Source organism: Branchiostoma floridae, unplaced genomic scaffold (assembly GCF_000003815.2).
Source record: "Branchiostoma floridae strain S238N-H82 unplaced genomic scaffold, Bfl_VNyyK Sc7u5tJ_1494, whole genome shotgun sequence".
In the NCBI taxonomy this organism is placed as follows: Eukaryota; Metazoa; Chordata; class Leptocardii; order Amphioxiformes; family Branchiostomatidae; genus Branchiostoma; species Branchiostoma floridae.
This window is the reverse complement of record NW_023365729.1, coordinates 66,185-82,597: the sequence shown is the minus strand read 5'-3', so window position 1 is coordinate 82,597 and position 16,413 is coordinate 66,185. Positions and strand designations below refer to the sequence as shown.

Below are 16,413 nucleotides of genomic sequence, written 5' to 3'. Positions count from 1 at the left end.
GCTGATACAACTTTGCCAGGTAGAGTATTCTACTTTGGTACAGGGGCATTCGTGGCAGTAAAACTTACAGTAACCTTCAAGCTCATTATAAATACAATATTGGCCTTATTTTCATATCTGTCTCTTACATGTTTATTACATGAATGCAAATTTTAATTTGAATACTTCAACTGTTTTTTTGGGACTTGCTGCAAAAGTCAACACCAACCTTGCTCTGTTCCTGCCATTCTAACTCTAGTCGTAAGATCAGATACACAATAAAGAACAAAGAGAATGCAAATACGTGCAACCTATGTGCATCTGATTTATTGTATAATAATTATAGCCACTACAAAGTATTACAGCTTTAGGCAAGCACACACATATATTTCTTTCTTCAAGTAAAACAGCACCCATCTTTGGGAGCGAATCCTCTCCATGATATGATTTAAAAGCTCTTGTGTTCTTTCTCTTCGATCCCTAGCAGGGAAGAAAGGGACCTGAAGAGAGCTGGTAACACGAAACACCACACAGGGAACACACATAAACCTACTGGAAGGAATTTTCCCAGCTGAATGACATGATTGGCTTGCATTCCTCAATAGGCTATCATATAATTGTTCTTCCTGGCAAAATCAAATGGCAATGCATTCAATCTGGGATGGAGAGTTCCATCTCCCCCAGGTTTGCACATCATCTGGGTCGGAGTGAACTTCGTCAACTCCTTCCCATGCTGTAGCCATGAGCTACAGAAAGTCACATGTTTTCGCCTCCAAGAAGGTCTCCTGGAAGAAGGGTGGAGAGCGCGTTGGGGCTGACGACTCCTCTGGAGTCCGTGTCGTTTCCGGTGCCCCACCCCCCGCCTCCGCTGGACCCAGCCTGTATGGACCACATGCTGTTTCCGGGGATCATGCTGCTAAGGCCTCCGACGCTGCTGCTTCCGTTCCAGTGGGAGTCGCTGGGCGGCCCACTGAAGGGTGGGGGGTCGTTACGTCTGCCGTAGGCCTGCGCCTCGCCGCGTCCCCCGTAGGTCCGGTTCTCTCCGCGGCTCCCGTACGATTGGTTCTCCCCGCGGCTGGAGTAGGTCTGCCCGTCCCCGCGCCCGATGTAATGCTGGGCATCTCCGCGCCCTCCGTAGGACGGGCCGTAGCGATCCGAGTAGCGGTCGCTGGATGACGACGACGACGCGGCCTGGCTGTTGTTCTGCTCGAACAGGCGGCGCGCCTCGTCCTCGCTGATGAAGTCGGCAAGAATGGTGGTGTTCCCCAGGACGCAGGTGTGCAGGCTCTTCTGGGCCTTGGCGGCCTCCTCCTTACTCATGTAGCACACCAGGGCGCAGCCTTGGGACAGGTTGAGGTGGAATGTCAGCAGGGGGCCGTGCTGCATGCACAGGGTGCGCAGGGTGGAGCCGTCAATCTGCCAGAGGGAGGGGGACATCCCGTTAGGCTGGTGTGTGTAATGACACGGGGGTGGGGGGTGAGCAAAACACAGAAACAGGGGAGGAACAAAGAAGTCAACAACTCACAGGCGTGAAAGGAACAGGCGTGTGGCACACAAAAATGCAGACAGAGTGAGGAAGAAATAAAAGCGTCTACAATCTATTATTCATGCCCTATCTTACAAAAATGCCAGCTAATTAAACTAATCCATAATAATTACGTATCAATTCAAAAACACTGGCCAAGTGATAAAAAAAACAACGTAATCTTTCTTCAACACCGTTTAACAGCAATAGTGTTTTGGTTTTTCTCTATTCAATTGCAGGTGTGTGCTATGATCAACATGAAAACAAGTGCTTTTAAAAAAGCTGGCATTTTGCCAATGTTTGCGTGTGTGAACGTTTTTTTCTAGTTATTAGAATGTCATATAAATAGAACAGAGTAACTAAACCTGATATTGGCGCATGGAGAGATTCACATATGTGCCTGAATCTAGATCTAGACGCCACCTGTTAAAATTTGCGTGAACTGCAGCAAATTTCACTACACTGCCTGTTTTTGAGTGAGCTCTGTTGCGGGGCATTTTTAAGTTTTTTTTAAATTTTTATTTCTATTCGGCAAAAAAACGAAGCGGCGAATCCGTTAACCAAAGAAATAAATTGGTGTGGCCAAATGGATGTAAAAATTAGTATTTTAATGGATGTAAAAAAGAAAAAAAAAAATCTACCTCCCCGGATTCGAACTGGGTGCATTGGTTTAGAATGCGTAAACTTTAACCACTGCGCCAGTGCGAACATGTTGGAAAAATGCCTGTTTTAACAGGTTTAGAAATGTTTGGCATGGATTGAACAGGTCCGTTCATCTCAACATCACAACGGCGACTATTCTGGCCTCAGAGCATTTTGCCGCTAAGGCGGCAAAATGCAAAAAAGCGGATAGTTGCTTTCAATGAGGGAAAAATATGAATAGTAAAAAGCATTGTGTATGTATGAGGATGGATAAACAGACAAGAGGACAGCTTTGATAAGAAAACAAAAAATAAAAGCGCTGAGTATGTAAAAAAGGCACACAAATTTGTCATTGCATTCAAGATGATAAAATGAAACCTAGATTAAGACTACAAAGTATACAAACTTTTTAATCTAAGTAGAGCTCAACTTGACTGCAGTCCTGTAAGTAAGGCTGTGTAGTTTTGTGTTTTAGTTTGTTCAAAAGACACAGAAGTCCAGATCTGTACCTAAACAATTATACTATACAGATACAGGGACACAGCCATAGGGACACAGCCATACTTATAAGACAATAGTACAGTAGATGCCAGTTAATTGCACACTTCTGTTAATTGTGCGGGATCCCCAAATCTCAAAATGGTGTGGTGCAGCTGGAAAACTTCACCACCGGTGTAATTGCACGAAATATTCTGGCAAATGGGGTGTGCAATCAAATGGCTTCCACAGTAACATGTTTACCTCAGCAGACACTACCTGATGGCAGGTATGACAGATACTGACCTGAGGCGTGAGGTTCTTCAGGATGAGCCAGTTAGAGGGAGCCTGGCGACCTGGAGGTGCTGTGTCTCCTCCGCTCCACATGCTGGGGACTGAAACACAAACATCATCACAACTTAGCACCATATCACTGCAATGTACACAACTTGTTCTACACAAAATAAGCATGCCTGTCAAGTTTAACGTACTACGTTGAGTATAACTTTTTTTAGAAACATTTTCTCATGACAGGCAAGCTTGACTTCCTAAACATCAGAGTAAAAATTTGGTGTCAGTGTGAAAAGATTTTTCCTTAAAGTGGGGTTTAATACCTTGCTGCTCATTGTCCATCCTTTTCAAAAATGCTTTGAGTGTCAGTAGTTTTACCCCTCTTTCTACTTGCCAGATATTGGGTAATGATGATTCTTCAACACTTAAAGTCAAGATTTCCAATGAGAAATTTAGCTTGAAGAGCACTAAGCCAAGAGGTACCATCTTAGCAACTGACATAGATTTTTCTCTTCCTACACTGTTGACAGGTCACCCTGCATTGGCTGTAACAGATTAAGATTCTTCCATAATATGGTTAAAGCTGTTCTCCCCACCGACACTGACAACGGACAGCACAAATGCGTAATGTAATGCCTTACATGACCCTATAGGGTATAGCAGCTCACCAGAGCCCCATCCTGATCCTCCGCTGCCTCCGGAGCCCCCCACGTTGTACTCGCCAGAACTCCCGCGGCCGCCGCCGCCACCGCTGGACCACATCGAGGACTTTGTTACGTTCAGTCCGGGCGGGGGACGCGCCGGCATGACGCCCTTCTTTGACGGCAAGGGAGCCCGCCAGATCTCGTTGGTGATGGTGCTGGGTGGGTAGGCGCTTGGGCTGAGAGGAGACGAGCTGCTCCAGGTAGATTTGACATTGCCTTTGTTGGAGCCACTTGCAGAAGTATTGCTATATAAAGAGCTGCCACTGAAGGACCAAGTTGTGGAGGAGAGAAGAGCAGAGGTGGAGCTGGCAGGGTCGTCCTTGCTGGACTTGTACTGTTCCCCCGTGAGCTTGAGGATGTCCGAATCTTTCACCATGTTGAGGGAGATGGACCGAGCGACGCTGCCCGGAGTCACGTCCGGGTCGTTGGCGTAGTCCTTCAGTCCCTTCCAGGGTTCTCCCGGCTTGAACTCGGGAGGCAACATGCTGCTCAGGTCGGCATCGATGGCAGAGGACCACTGCTGGCTGGAGCTGCGAGACGAGGCATCGGTCGGTGACGGGGAAATGGCGGACCATGTGTCACTCTGGGTGGACATGATTGGAGACGTGACAGTGGTGTGATTCAGGGGGTCGTCTGTAGGAAAGCTGTCGTACGGACCTCCTCCGTAGCCGTGAGTCGAATTGTTCTGGGACCGGGACCTCCCGATGGCACCGGGCTTGCGACCGAAGTCGTCATTGCTGTCTTCGCGTGGCTGATGGGATGGGTGCTTCCACTGGTTGAGACGGGATTGCATAGTAGGTTGGGAGAGTGGGGGCTCCTTCATCCCAGCATCCACGTTCATGTTCAGGTTCCCCAGAGCCGAGGTGACGTTGTTTCCCACGCGCTCCTGGTCTCGCGGCTCCACGCCGAAGTGGTGGTCGGGCTTCTGCTTCTGCTGCATGAGGCTCTGCTGGGCGATGAGCCGCTGCTGGTTGACGATCTGCTGCTGCATCTGCTGGATGAGCATGGCCAGCTCCTGCTGCTGCCGCTGGAGGTGGTTCAGACTGCCCTTGCCAGTCCCGCCCTGCTGACCCTGGTACTGCAGCAGCTGCTGGTTCAGAACCTTCTGCTGGTTCTGCAGCTGGCTGAGCTGCAGGAGCTGCTGGACAAGCTTCAGCTGCTGAGGTGTCAGGCTGGTCACCTGCTGCGACATGGGGCCCGAGTTGGCACTGGCTGCAGCTGCGACTTGTGGGTTCAGCAGCGCCTGGTTCAGGAACCCGTTCCTCGCCGCCATCTGCAGCATCTGCATGTGTTGCTGCATCTGCTGCTGGAAGACCAGCGGGTTCATCTGGCCACGGATTGGTTGGTTAGGGTTCATGGGAGGGGTCAAGGGCTGTTGTGGATTGAAGCCAACACCGCCTCCGCCACCGCCGCCTCCTCCTTTCGGCAGTGTAGGAGTTGCACTTGAAGAAGTAATACTGCTCATGGCACCTGAATTTTGGTTTAAACTGAAGTTGTAGTTTACACCCTGTTTGTTCAAGCCAGCTTGTTGGCCAGGTGGAATGGGTGAAGGATTTTTGAGAATCTGATTGGGCTGTGAGATAGGAATGAAGGCAGAGGAATCATCTTCGTCATGCGATGTTACTGGTATCTGGTCGTCCGCTCTGGAAGAGTAGCGCTTCTGACGACCCACTGGCAATACACGATTGGTGTTACGGTCTTTTCCTGAGTCAGAGTCAAGGTGGCTGTTGCTTTCCACACCGTTCTTTTGAAGCAGGACACCTGGATGAAAATACGAAAACAATGTCCCTGCAAATCAGGTGATGGTGATTAGTGATATTATCCAAGCCACCCATGTAGTGTTTTGAAAAGATATGCACTTTTTAATACAAGATGCTTGAGTGGCGTATAGTGACTCATTACACCTTTTTCACAAAGTTATATCTCATGCACTAAAGCTTATTTCTTAGGGAATAACTTTCAAGCATATGTCTAGTTTTTATAGTCCCTGTATTGACATGTAAGGGCATAGGACACCAATGGCATCAAAACTAAAATCCTATTACTCAAAACATTGCAATGTGCATAAAAAATACACCCTTCTGATGGTATTGACAATGGAACCATCAAAATTATACGTAGAGCTTTCATCGTTGAAGCATGACTTTACTGTTTACAGCTCACCATGAACATGGAAGCCAGCCTGAAAGTATGAACTGTAGCTCGCCAAGAAAGTTCATTTCAGATGCAAACAGATGCACAAGTAATAATTTAAAATATAATAATGTCTTTTTATTGTGTGTAATCACAATAATTATGTATAGTGTGCTTCTCTAATACGTTTCACACAAGCCGTAGTGCCATGTTGCGAATAGGTTGCCATGTTCACATTGACGTCATGAGTTGTCAAGTCATCTTTTTTTTACCTAATTACCTGGTAGAAAGAGTCTCGAGCTGAATTTAAAATTTGAGATGGTTCCATGTTCAATGACGTTAGAAGGGTGTGCATTTGGTACAAATGTTCATTGAATGATACTTTTTCTGTTGCGGATGCAAATAAAATGCTGTATTTTGGCATCTTATGCCCTTTCGTTAAGTAACACTTAACAAACTTACCAATGGCACTTTCAAGGTTATTATTATTGGTCTTCAGAGCCTTTTCAGCATCTTCTCTCTATAAGAAAAAAAAGGTATAAAAACAAAGTTTAACTACATGTATTCATCACAGTGCTAAAAACAATCAAAGTATGACTTTGTATAGCATGTATCTAAACACATGCCATCCATTATGCAGATTAGACTAAGTCTCGCAGACTTAATTATCTCTTCCAAGCCTGCCTTGTGCTCATTTCTTACTATAGGTGAGATTACCATCACATATTCATTTTTCAACAGTTATTTCTTTAACTGTCTCTATCTAAAGAAGATTATTTTCATAAGTCAGGTTACAACTGTGGGTGCATAATATCATGTACTACAGAATGTTGAATTTATGAGGTATTGTCTTTGGTTACACAAAAGTGGTGCTTGAGTTTTTATGACTTACTGGAAATCCCATGTCTACTAGCTGCTTCAACTGTCGATTATTCCACACGCTGGGATCCTTTACCACAGGTTTAGCACTCTGAAAAGACAGACCACATTTCAATAAGATCTATACTAACAAGAGGAAATTTAAAAGAAAAATTCTCAAAATAGACCTACATGAATAATACAGTACGTGTAGTGTCATAAATCAAAAGCATCAAAGGACATCTATGACAAATAATATTCACACCTACATTGTACATCTGTACTCGTCTACCACACTTATCATACTATCTTCATTTGAAAACATTTGGATGGCCTTGTCAACAATTTAAATAATGCTTCTTTTCCAAAAGAGCCCAGAACATAACACACCAGCACAAGTAAAATCATTTGGATAGAACCAGCCATGAAATCACAAAAACACTCTACTATGATGCAACAACAAAGACACACGGGAGAATGGGTAACTACGCATTATTACGTATGTGATTGGATGAACACTTACTACTTTTTTCTTCCCGCCCACATTAGTCCATCCACCACTGCCGTAAGATGAGTTGCTTTCCTGAGAAGCGCTGACACTCCACGTTCCAAAGGCCTCGTCCTCCTCCCAGCCCGGGGTGCTGCCGCCCTCCCCTTCCGTGCCCCACCCATCTTGCATAGATTCAGACCCAGATTTACTGTGTGTAGTGCTGGAGGTGGAGGTTCCCCAGGCGGCATCCCCGGGATCGCCCCAACTGGAGCTGGAGGTTTTACCTCCCCAGATGGACGTGCCCTTGTCATACGGGCTCCCGACAGACGTGGGGGTGTCGCCCCACCCTGAGGGCTTGAAAGCAGATGGCGGCGGCGGTGGTGGTTCGGACCACCCCTTTGTCCCCGTATCGGGGGATTTTGGCACATTCATTTGGGCTGTGGTGTTCTGCAAGGCACTAACACTCAGTTGCTGACCCCTCTTGCCCAGCTCCGACACCCTGCGGTTGTGGGCCTCGGGGTCGCCCCACGCCGCGGTCCCGTTGTCGACCTCCATCATGCGGCGCATGGTGGGCGGGGACGGCTCCTCCCAGCCGGTGGGGCCGGCGGGGATGGGGTTGGTAGTGGTCACGGTGATGGTGGTTGTGGTAGGGGCGGTTGGAGGGGACGTAGAAGTAGAACCGCGTTGGTTGCGCCCCCACACGGCGGTACCGTTGTCGACACGAGCTGGCGGAGGAGGTTGGGCGGGGCCGCCGCCGCCGCCACCGCCACCCCCCCAGGAACTCCCTTTGTTATCATCCCAATTCTTATCATCCCAGTCCCTCCCCCCACTGGCCACGGATGGCCTCCCCCATATGGCAGTCCCATCATCTGCACGTTTCTCCTCCGGGGAATCTGCAACAGCCCACGCGGTGTCCTGTTTGATCGGGGTTTTCCCCCAGGACGTGGTAGAGTCAATTTTGGCCCGAAGCTCGGAGTCGGGGTTGGGCCTAGCGAGAGTCTTAGCACCGTTAGTAAAGTTCTCGGGTGCCATCCCCTTCTTAGCTGCGTTGGCCCATGAGTTTTCCTGCGAACGAGGGTTTGAATCTCCCCAGCCAGAAGGTCCGACCTGAGGTGCCGCACTTGGCATCTGTGGGGGTGGACTACCCCAACCTGATCCTCCTACGCCGGGGGTGGGATTAGTATTGCCCCAAGCTCTGCCAGGGTTGCCCCAGTCCGCTCCGGACAGGGGGCGACTCCAGGCATTTGGTTCAGTCCTTGATTGATTCCCCGGATTATTCCCCATATTAGTAGTAATATTGGCAGCATTGGCAGAATCAGCAGTCCCTGCAACACTTGTGTTCATGTTACTCCCTCCAAACAGCGGGTTTGTAGAAGCAGCGCTGGTGTTTCCTGGGTTGGACGCCGGCGGCATCCCCACGCCGTGGCCAGCGGGGCCGTCCACAAGGTTGTGTCCAGGGGCTCCAGGGTTGGGTTCTCCTGCGGTGGAGAATCCACCCAGCCATCCATTGCTGACTGGCAGCAGTTCACACTTAGCACTTTCCATTGCAGCATTTGCATTCACTTGAGGGTTGCCATAATTTTGAGTATTTGGTCCTGAACCAGGATTGTTGATAGTCTGAGGAAGGGCGTTGTGTACCCCAAAGACATGCGGTGGTGGTTGCTGTTGAGCAGCCTCTTTCCTCCCTAATTGCAACACGTTCTGTTGATAATTCCCGTCGGAATTTGAGTCCGTATCCCACATTCCCATGAACATGGAATTAGAGGTCCCAGAGTTTGCATCTCTTGCAACAGAGTTGACATTATTTTGCACATTTGGAAAGCCGTGGGGATTCCCTCCCCACACACTTGAGTTCACATTGCTAACACTTGTAGCAGCACCCTGCATGCCCCACACATTCATTGTTCCACTTGTACTGACTGTCTTTGCACTGCTACTGCCCCACACACTGTCTGTGTTTCCGTTCATCCCTCTCGGGTTGGCATTTGTAATGGTATCGTTTGGACCAGAACTGGAAGCACTGGGAGTGGCATTTCCACTAGAAAGGTCTGTATCCCGCGGACTCAGACTCGAGTCGTCTCTCTGGCCATCAGAATGTTGGCTTAGCCCTTGCAAGCTACTGGAATTGGATGCAGATTTGTCAGAGCCAGCATTAGAAAGAGAGTCATCTACTTCTGAGGTTGTCTCTGATTCATTGTTCAATGAAGGCCATGACTCTTTATCTTTACCATCCACTACAACACGGTCCCAGCTGCTACCTGTATCATTCCACATGGAGAAATCGTTGTCACCAGACCCTTTGTAGTAATCTGAAACAACAGGTAGGACTGTGACTAGGCATATCTCTCTGTCAGTTAGTCTATACAGACTATGACACTTATCTACGCAAAAAGTGTACAAATTAAATACAAAATGCATAAGCATGCATGGACTAGGCATATAGTAGACATGTAAAAAGGGAAAACGTTTTAATGCTAATAATATACAAACTGTTTCTGGACATCCTGCTATTCCAATTTTGGAACCAGAGAGTTTAACTTTAAGGCATCTTGCATCAAGGGACTGCAGGTAGCATCAAAGATTAAGGTAAACAGAGCCAGCACTTGGCTGTGTTTTGGTGCTTTAAGTGGATTTTCAGGAAGCAAAACAGGCTCAAAAGGCACTCTTTGGGTAAACTGTAGTGTACAGGAGTTGACAGGGATTGGAAGAATTAGAATCTTAATAACAGTGAACACATCTATGTACAGAAAAGAGCCATAAACTTTCATGTTAGACCACAATGCATCATGACAGCACATACCCACTCAGAACTGTGAGGTTGTTTATCATTGCAATCTGTAAACACTTCTGATGCCTGTTTGTTTTCAAACCTCCCGCCTTGCTGTCTGTGAATAGTTTCATCAGGTTGGCATGTCACTGAATAAAGAGACTTTTTTTACACAACCAATAATACTTTATTCTGACCGACGTTTCCTTGACCGTCTGTCACCTTCTTCAGGACAATTCTGACTGGTTCACATTGTACTGCAGGACAGGTGTCGCTGCTCACAGTTCAGATGTGGTCACAAAACGTTAAGTATTTACATATGTACAGACAGCTTTATGCAAATTAGTGTATGCAAAGGAGCATAAAACATCCATAACAGTTGTCAATTAACACAACCCTCCCACCTTGCTGCTTCTTGCCCTGGCCCCCTTGTTGCTTCTGCTTGTGATGCTGCTGTTTCTGGGCCTGCTGCTGGAAGCGAGGGGGGACCTCCCTCGGGTAGCGGGGCGGCTGCTGCCCCTGGGCGGAGCTGGGGCGTTTGGCAGCCTGCTGGGCTGGTTGGGCCTGGGATGGCTGAGACTTGGCAGATTCAGCTTCTGCAAACCAGCAACAGTCAACAGGTTGGAAGTGAACGGCTTGAATGAGGTGTATACAAAGTAACAAGAAAGCTAGGTGGCCCAAACATACACAACTTCTTTCTTACATCACAAGCTAGCAGTTACCAGAAAATCAAGGTCAAAGGATAGAAAAAACAGAAGTTGTCCTGTAGTACTAAGGTCACGTACCAGGGGGCCAACAAATGACCTTTGTACCTTTGCCTTCCCAACATCTACCCACATACCAAATATTACAAAATAATGCATCCAGAGGTTCTGGAGTTTTATGCTGACTACAAAAATCTGGAAACATACACACACACACAGACACACCCAAAACTGGTGATGAAAATGGAATAAAGTCTGGGTATTTAAGTACAGAGGAAATAGAGGACTTTACCTTTGGCTTTCAGCTCCTGTGCCTGTAGAAAAAGCAAAATAGCAAACAAACTTTTAGAATAAATCATAGCTGACATAATTACTAAATAGCATGTAGTCCGCGTTCCTCTATAATATTTTGATTGCCATTGTTTGCTGTTTTGAGATTATGGTTCATTCCTTGTCCATTTGAAATAATATACAGGACATAAACTGCAGGGTGTTTTGTCTTGATAACATGTTATCATAAACAGAAAGAAGATGAAAAGAAGTCTCACAAAAGTCTCACTAATCCGTACCTTGGCCTTTAGCTGTTGCTGCTTCTTTTTCTTCTCTTCACGTTTGCGGCGTTCCTCTTCCTGCCGCTGCTCCTCCTCCTCTTCCATCTGAAGTCGAAGCTCTTCTGCCTCTCTGGGAAAATAAACAACAAACAAGCGATATAAACAAGGAGGCAGATTCTTGCTACAGTGCCACCAACCTGCAAGTGTAATTATAACCACGAGGAAGATAGCACCATATAAAAAACAAAACTGGTTTTGTAAACGAAAATTCCACTAAACACCTTTCTCAGCCCGTGGACATGATCGATCGAAAAATCAGGTCAATTAGGCAAAAGTTATTTATAAAACCAGCTCCCATTTAATTTTCCTCCAAACCACACAAATTTTCACTACATGAGATCAAAAAATAAATATTATAACTAGAATTATGCACTGAAAAATGTAGCAGCAGTGTAGACTGATCCCATAGTCCCTTAAGAGATGCAAAACAAAAACATAATAATGCAAATGTTTGACGAACATGCAGCCAAATTTTCTCTTATTGGTCATTTTCTTAATTGCCATGCTTTCATTGGTTGAAGAGCTAATTATGATGGACAGTCTTTATGTTTGCCACATTGACCTCATTTTTTATCTATCATGGCAGCCGCATGAGAAGGGTGTGTTGGATGAAAAATGAAGATGCTACAACAATTAGACATGAGAGTAGGATTTAAGACAGAGAAGGCAGATGGTGGTCTTACTTTTCTTTTCGCTTTTTTTCTTCCTGAGCTGCTTTAATATATTCTTCTTCAAGACGCTGCTGTTTCTCAAGTTCCTGCTGCAAGGAAAAACAAATCCTCTTCACATCTTTACACTACTACAGTCACCATCAATCAGATATAGTCAGTGTTAAGAATCTTATTCTCTGTTTAACATTAATAAGAGCCTTGAATGTCTTTTATTTTTTTTCATTGAAAACAGAAGTAAGCAGCCCAGCTATCAATCATATCAAAAAGAGCTGCATTGCATATTGGTATATTGTCTACATACCTTTTTATAATGCATACGTGCATAGAATTAGAAACAGATCCAAATTAAACATATCGGTTGCAAAACTGCTAGAACAAAGATCTGCTTTTTGGTCTGTCAATATGGCTGTACTTAATCACTCACTTGCTTTTTCTTTTCAGCTCTCAATTCCTCTTCTTTTGCCTTTTCCTTAAGGTCATGGGCAATCTCCTCCATTTCCTGCAGGCATGCAGAAACCACAGCATGTGAGTCGCAAAGCTCAGTCATACAGTAGACACATACTGGGACAGTTTTCTATTGTGATTCTAAGGTATGACTTAAGGATTCACGTGTGAAACCCAATGGAAAACATAGCTAATATCCATGACCAATTGCTCAACCCACAGAAACACAAGGACCTGCCAGCCTGCTGTCTGCTATGCTCTCCTCCTAGGAGCGATTAATTACCACGAAACACCTGAGAAGCACATTGGAATCGCAGTCTGTAATTGGTGATAAGGAAACCTTTCGGATATGCATCCTCCAAAGCAAAAATTAGGACCCCTCTGACTAGGGAAAAAGGGAAGATACACACAGAGGATATACCTCCTCTTCTGTTGGGTGTGTTTCTCCTATTGAACTGAGTTTCGACCATTGAACTGAGCTTTGCAAGGGCATAACAGACATAAAGTTAAGCTGTCATCCTCTGCCAGAGGAGAAGTGTGAAACCTTTTCTACTGGCTAATGGTGCGATGCAGTTTTGCCATGACTAACGTTTACACCCAAGCACAATGGGTTACCCTACCCTTCTCAAGTATGGTGGGTTCTTAAACCTAGACAGAGTTTATACAAATGACCAACAGCCTAATGTCCCATCTAAAAGACAAATGCAACTAATCGTAACTAGAACACAATCAAACCTAGTATTAAGAATTGACTTAAAATATAGGCTACTTGTTTTCTCTTTGCTTTTGAAGTTTTCACTCTCTGTAAGGGGTGTGTTCTCTTCTTATTTGCTCAAAAATTGGAGCATGTCCGTCTGCCTTGCACTCACATCATCACCTCTGAGTACTACTTATATCAGGTTTTGTCTTGTTTACGTCTATGTCTAGAAACATTACAGGAACAGCACATCTCAACAAAGGCAAGACATCTATCTGGAAAACATGAAGATGTTATCTTTTAAAAATATTTTGATAAAAAAAAAATACCCCACCTTCTCCCTCCTCCTTTGTTCTGCTTTTAATTGCTTCTTTGACTTTGGTTTAGGCTGGAAAACAAAAAAGGACACTTTGAACCCAAAGTGTGACACATATCAGTGTTGCTTTCTAGGGCAAAATAACTTTTTAGAACAGCCTTCTGGATTGGACAAGTTTTAACAAAATTCCCTTGCCCCGAAAAACCTACTGGCCCGAACAAACCTTTCAGCAGAATGAAATTTATAGAAATTAAACATTTCATGTACATTTTCCAAACAAGATCTAACAAGAAGTTGATGCCAGTTTTTACATGTACATACATGAATACAACACTGTTAGATACTGGGCCGTACCTTTGCAACAGGCACTGGAAGTACAGTTTTGGATTTCTTGCTGTTCTGCCTTTTAGCGTTCTCCCTCTTGTGCGCTTCCTTCTCTTCTGCTAGGGTGTCTTTCAGATAAGACAACTGGAAGCCAAAAGAACCATTGATATTTTTTTCTCTCTTATACTTTACCTGGTGGTATTGCATTCCATGCAGCTAAAAACAATCAACATACACCTAGTACATCATATAACATTTATGTATAAAACCCAGTACATGGACCAGTGCAGGTTAGGTGCAGGTAGACACCAGAAATACCTGCACAGCTCCAATTTTACCTGCACCAACCTGCATATACAGGTGGTATTTCGAGCCCTGATCTAACATCAAGAAATGCAATAATTATGAAAAATAAGCAAAATTTCTAGAACAGTGTAAGACAAAACACTTCATCTAAAATTTAAAGTGATGACATCAGTAAAAGAGAGCTGGCAACTGTATGCATAATATACATAACATAGCATGTGTAAATTTGCATTATGAAAAACTGCCTTATAACCGAAATTGTTCAAAAATACAAATGTTGACATTATTCAAGGTTTGAGTTAAACCCACAAAATGAAAAGATTGTGAGGAAGGAATTACACCTGGTCCAGTTACTACCACAAACATGTAGGATTAATGTGAAAATATTATTCAAAATCCTTGCCTTTTCATCTGTGAAGCCTTCTGGAACTTGTTTACCGTTCAGCCTACGATTCTGTAGAAGAAACAATGAGTAAAAAATACATTGAAAATACCCCTCTAGTCACTTAGTACATAGATGACCCCAGTGACGTAAATGTTTACACACACCATAATGAAATATGTAGGAATTTGTCTCATGTTCTGCACTACAGTTTAAAATACTGGCAAAAAGTTAAAACTACAGCTTCTCCATATCTATCAAAATTTGGAAATACATTTGCAACATTAGTCATTATTCCTAGTTATAATAAATATATACATAATATGTCATACATGTATGAACGACTGCTCACTTTCGTTTGAAATCTTAAATTTTTGCTCTTTCCAAAAGTCAACTATAAAAAAACAATTATCATTAAAGCAATACGATTGCTAGCTAAAAACTATAGATTGTTTCTTTACGATTATACAAATGTTAAATCACAATTATCCATCTAACCACAGCGCCTGGCCAACACAGGGTTACATTACTGGTCTATGTTACAGAGCTGCATGCAAGTGTAGTAACGATGCCACTACCTACGTGAACGATATCCATGAAGGTGTCAAAACCCCTCTCTGCGGCGTCATCGTCCACATCATCTATGTACATATCATCTGGAGAGAACCCTGGACTAGGCTGGCAGAACCAGCTGTACACGTCTGTCACTGCAGTAACACAAAACCACACACCGCGTCAGAAACATAACACTTACAATAACCAACATGAGACCTACAGCATACGCTTGCAACAACCCACATGACACCCACAGCATAATGTAGGTCTCCAATTCATTCCCATGACTTTCTTACATGTATATGCAGTGTTCTAGCCAGCCTGAATTTTTTTTGTCCCCTGGATTTTGAATGGAAATCCTGTGAAAGGCACGACGATCCTAGAGGGGTCTGGTGGTATACTCTGGGAAAATTTTGACCCTCTGAAATGCTATTTCCTTTATTTTGAGGGGCAAATTTTGCTGATAGATTCAGCTTGGTTAAATTAGAATCTTAACATCCCAATTTTTGTCACGGGATGGAAAGGGCAATTTTTTGTCCGTCCCCAGCAGCAAAAATTCTGTCAAAGGACGGAAGCAAAGGACAAGTCGCAATCTTTCCATCATATTCATATCATATCTGGACTATCTGAAGGAAACTTTCAGTTGGTATGTATAGGATATGAATGTAAAGTGTTAAATGTAAACAATAGATTATGATGGTCACAAGATGAAAATTTCTTTTAAATAAAAGAACTTGCATATTTAGAAAAGTTACTGTTGTACCATGAATAACAATAATGTTAAAAATGTTAGGGAGCTGAGAAAAACACTTTCTATCAATTTATGTCTACCCCACATACAAAACCTACATGTAATCAACTGCACAAGTCAACCAACAATTGTATGATTATTACAAAACATGACTTTCTTCATTTTTGTTCACACACTTCTTTCGCTGGGAGTGCTCATAAAATATGTAACATATGACATTCAACTGCAATGTTATTGAGGCCATACAAAAGATTTTAGTGTAAGTACATAATTATACTCTGAATCTGTCTTATACAAGATACAAAAGACATACATGGTGTACATGTATACAAATGTACATGTGTTATCGATTCCCAACCATGTCATAGTCAACCTTTAGATGGGTATTGGACAGCCTTGTCTCTTTATCAATAGTAACAGTTGTATAGCAAAGGCCAAGATATCAATACACTATTTTCACCTAAGGGCTATATGGAGCTTCAATATTGATTGAATGTAGTAATGTCTTTTGGCAGTATTGTGACTACAACAAAGGGGCAAACAGGTATGACACCTTCTAAATACCTGTGTTTATCACAAACACCACACACCTGTAATTATGACACCTACAATATGTCAAACATTCACACGCTAATGTCAACACTAATTAGACCTACTTTGGGCCCTCACATTATCATAGATATGCCTATTGTAGTGTTACAACACTTGCTTCACATTTACATATACATACAGGTTGAAATGTCTTATACATAATATCAAGAACTGGCATAAGGCCAACTCTCGAAT

The 16,413-nt window shown here is 44.1% G+C and overlaps 1 protein-coding gene across 10 annotated transcripts in view; it reads right to left on the bottom strand.

Annotated features, from left to right (window-relative positions):
- Positions 1-280: 280 nt before the first annotated feature.
- LOC118407867 (trinucleotide repeat-containing gene 6C protein-like) overlaps positions 281-16,413 on the bottom strand; it is a 42,377-nt gene continuing 26,244 nt past the window's right edge. For 3 of the 10 annotated variants that reach the window (XM_035808422.1, XM_035808429.1, XM_035808430.1), the window contains 15 exons: positions 14,904-15,028; positions 14,343-14,393; positions 13,664-13,777; positions 13,328-13,381; positions 12,277-12,351; positions 11,865-11,941; positions 11,140-11,251; positions 10,863-10,884; positions 10,271-10,462; positions 7,133-9,408; positions 6,644-6,721; positions 6,214-6,271; positions 3,556-5,406; positions 2,930-3,018; positions 281-1,425 (listed from right to left, as the gene is read on the bottom strand). In XM_035808422.1, the coding sequence (XP_035664315.1) occupies positions 736-1,425; positions 2,930-3,018; positions 3,556-5,406; positions 6,214-6,271; positions 6,644-6,721; positions 7,133-9,408; positions 10,271-10,462; positions 10,863-10,884; positions 11,140-11,251; positions 11,865-11,941; positions 12,277-12,351; positions 13,328-13,381; positions 13,664-13,777; positions 14,343-14,393; positions 14,904-15,028 (5,864 nt within the window). In that variant the 3' untranslated portion in view covers positions 281-735. Of the gene's footprint in view, positions 1,426-2,929; positions 3,019-3,555; positions 5,407-6,213; positions 6,272-6,643; positions 6,722-7,132; positions 9,409-10,270; positions 10,463-10,862; positions 10,885-11,139; positions 11,252-11,864; positions 11,942-12,276; positions 12,352-13,327; positions 13,402-13,663; positions 13,778-14,342; positions 14,394-14,903; positions 15,029-16,413 lie in introns of those variants that run through there. The other 7 variants (XM_035808423.1, XM_035808427.1, XM_035808425.1 and 4 more) reach the window with 7 other exon arrangements.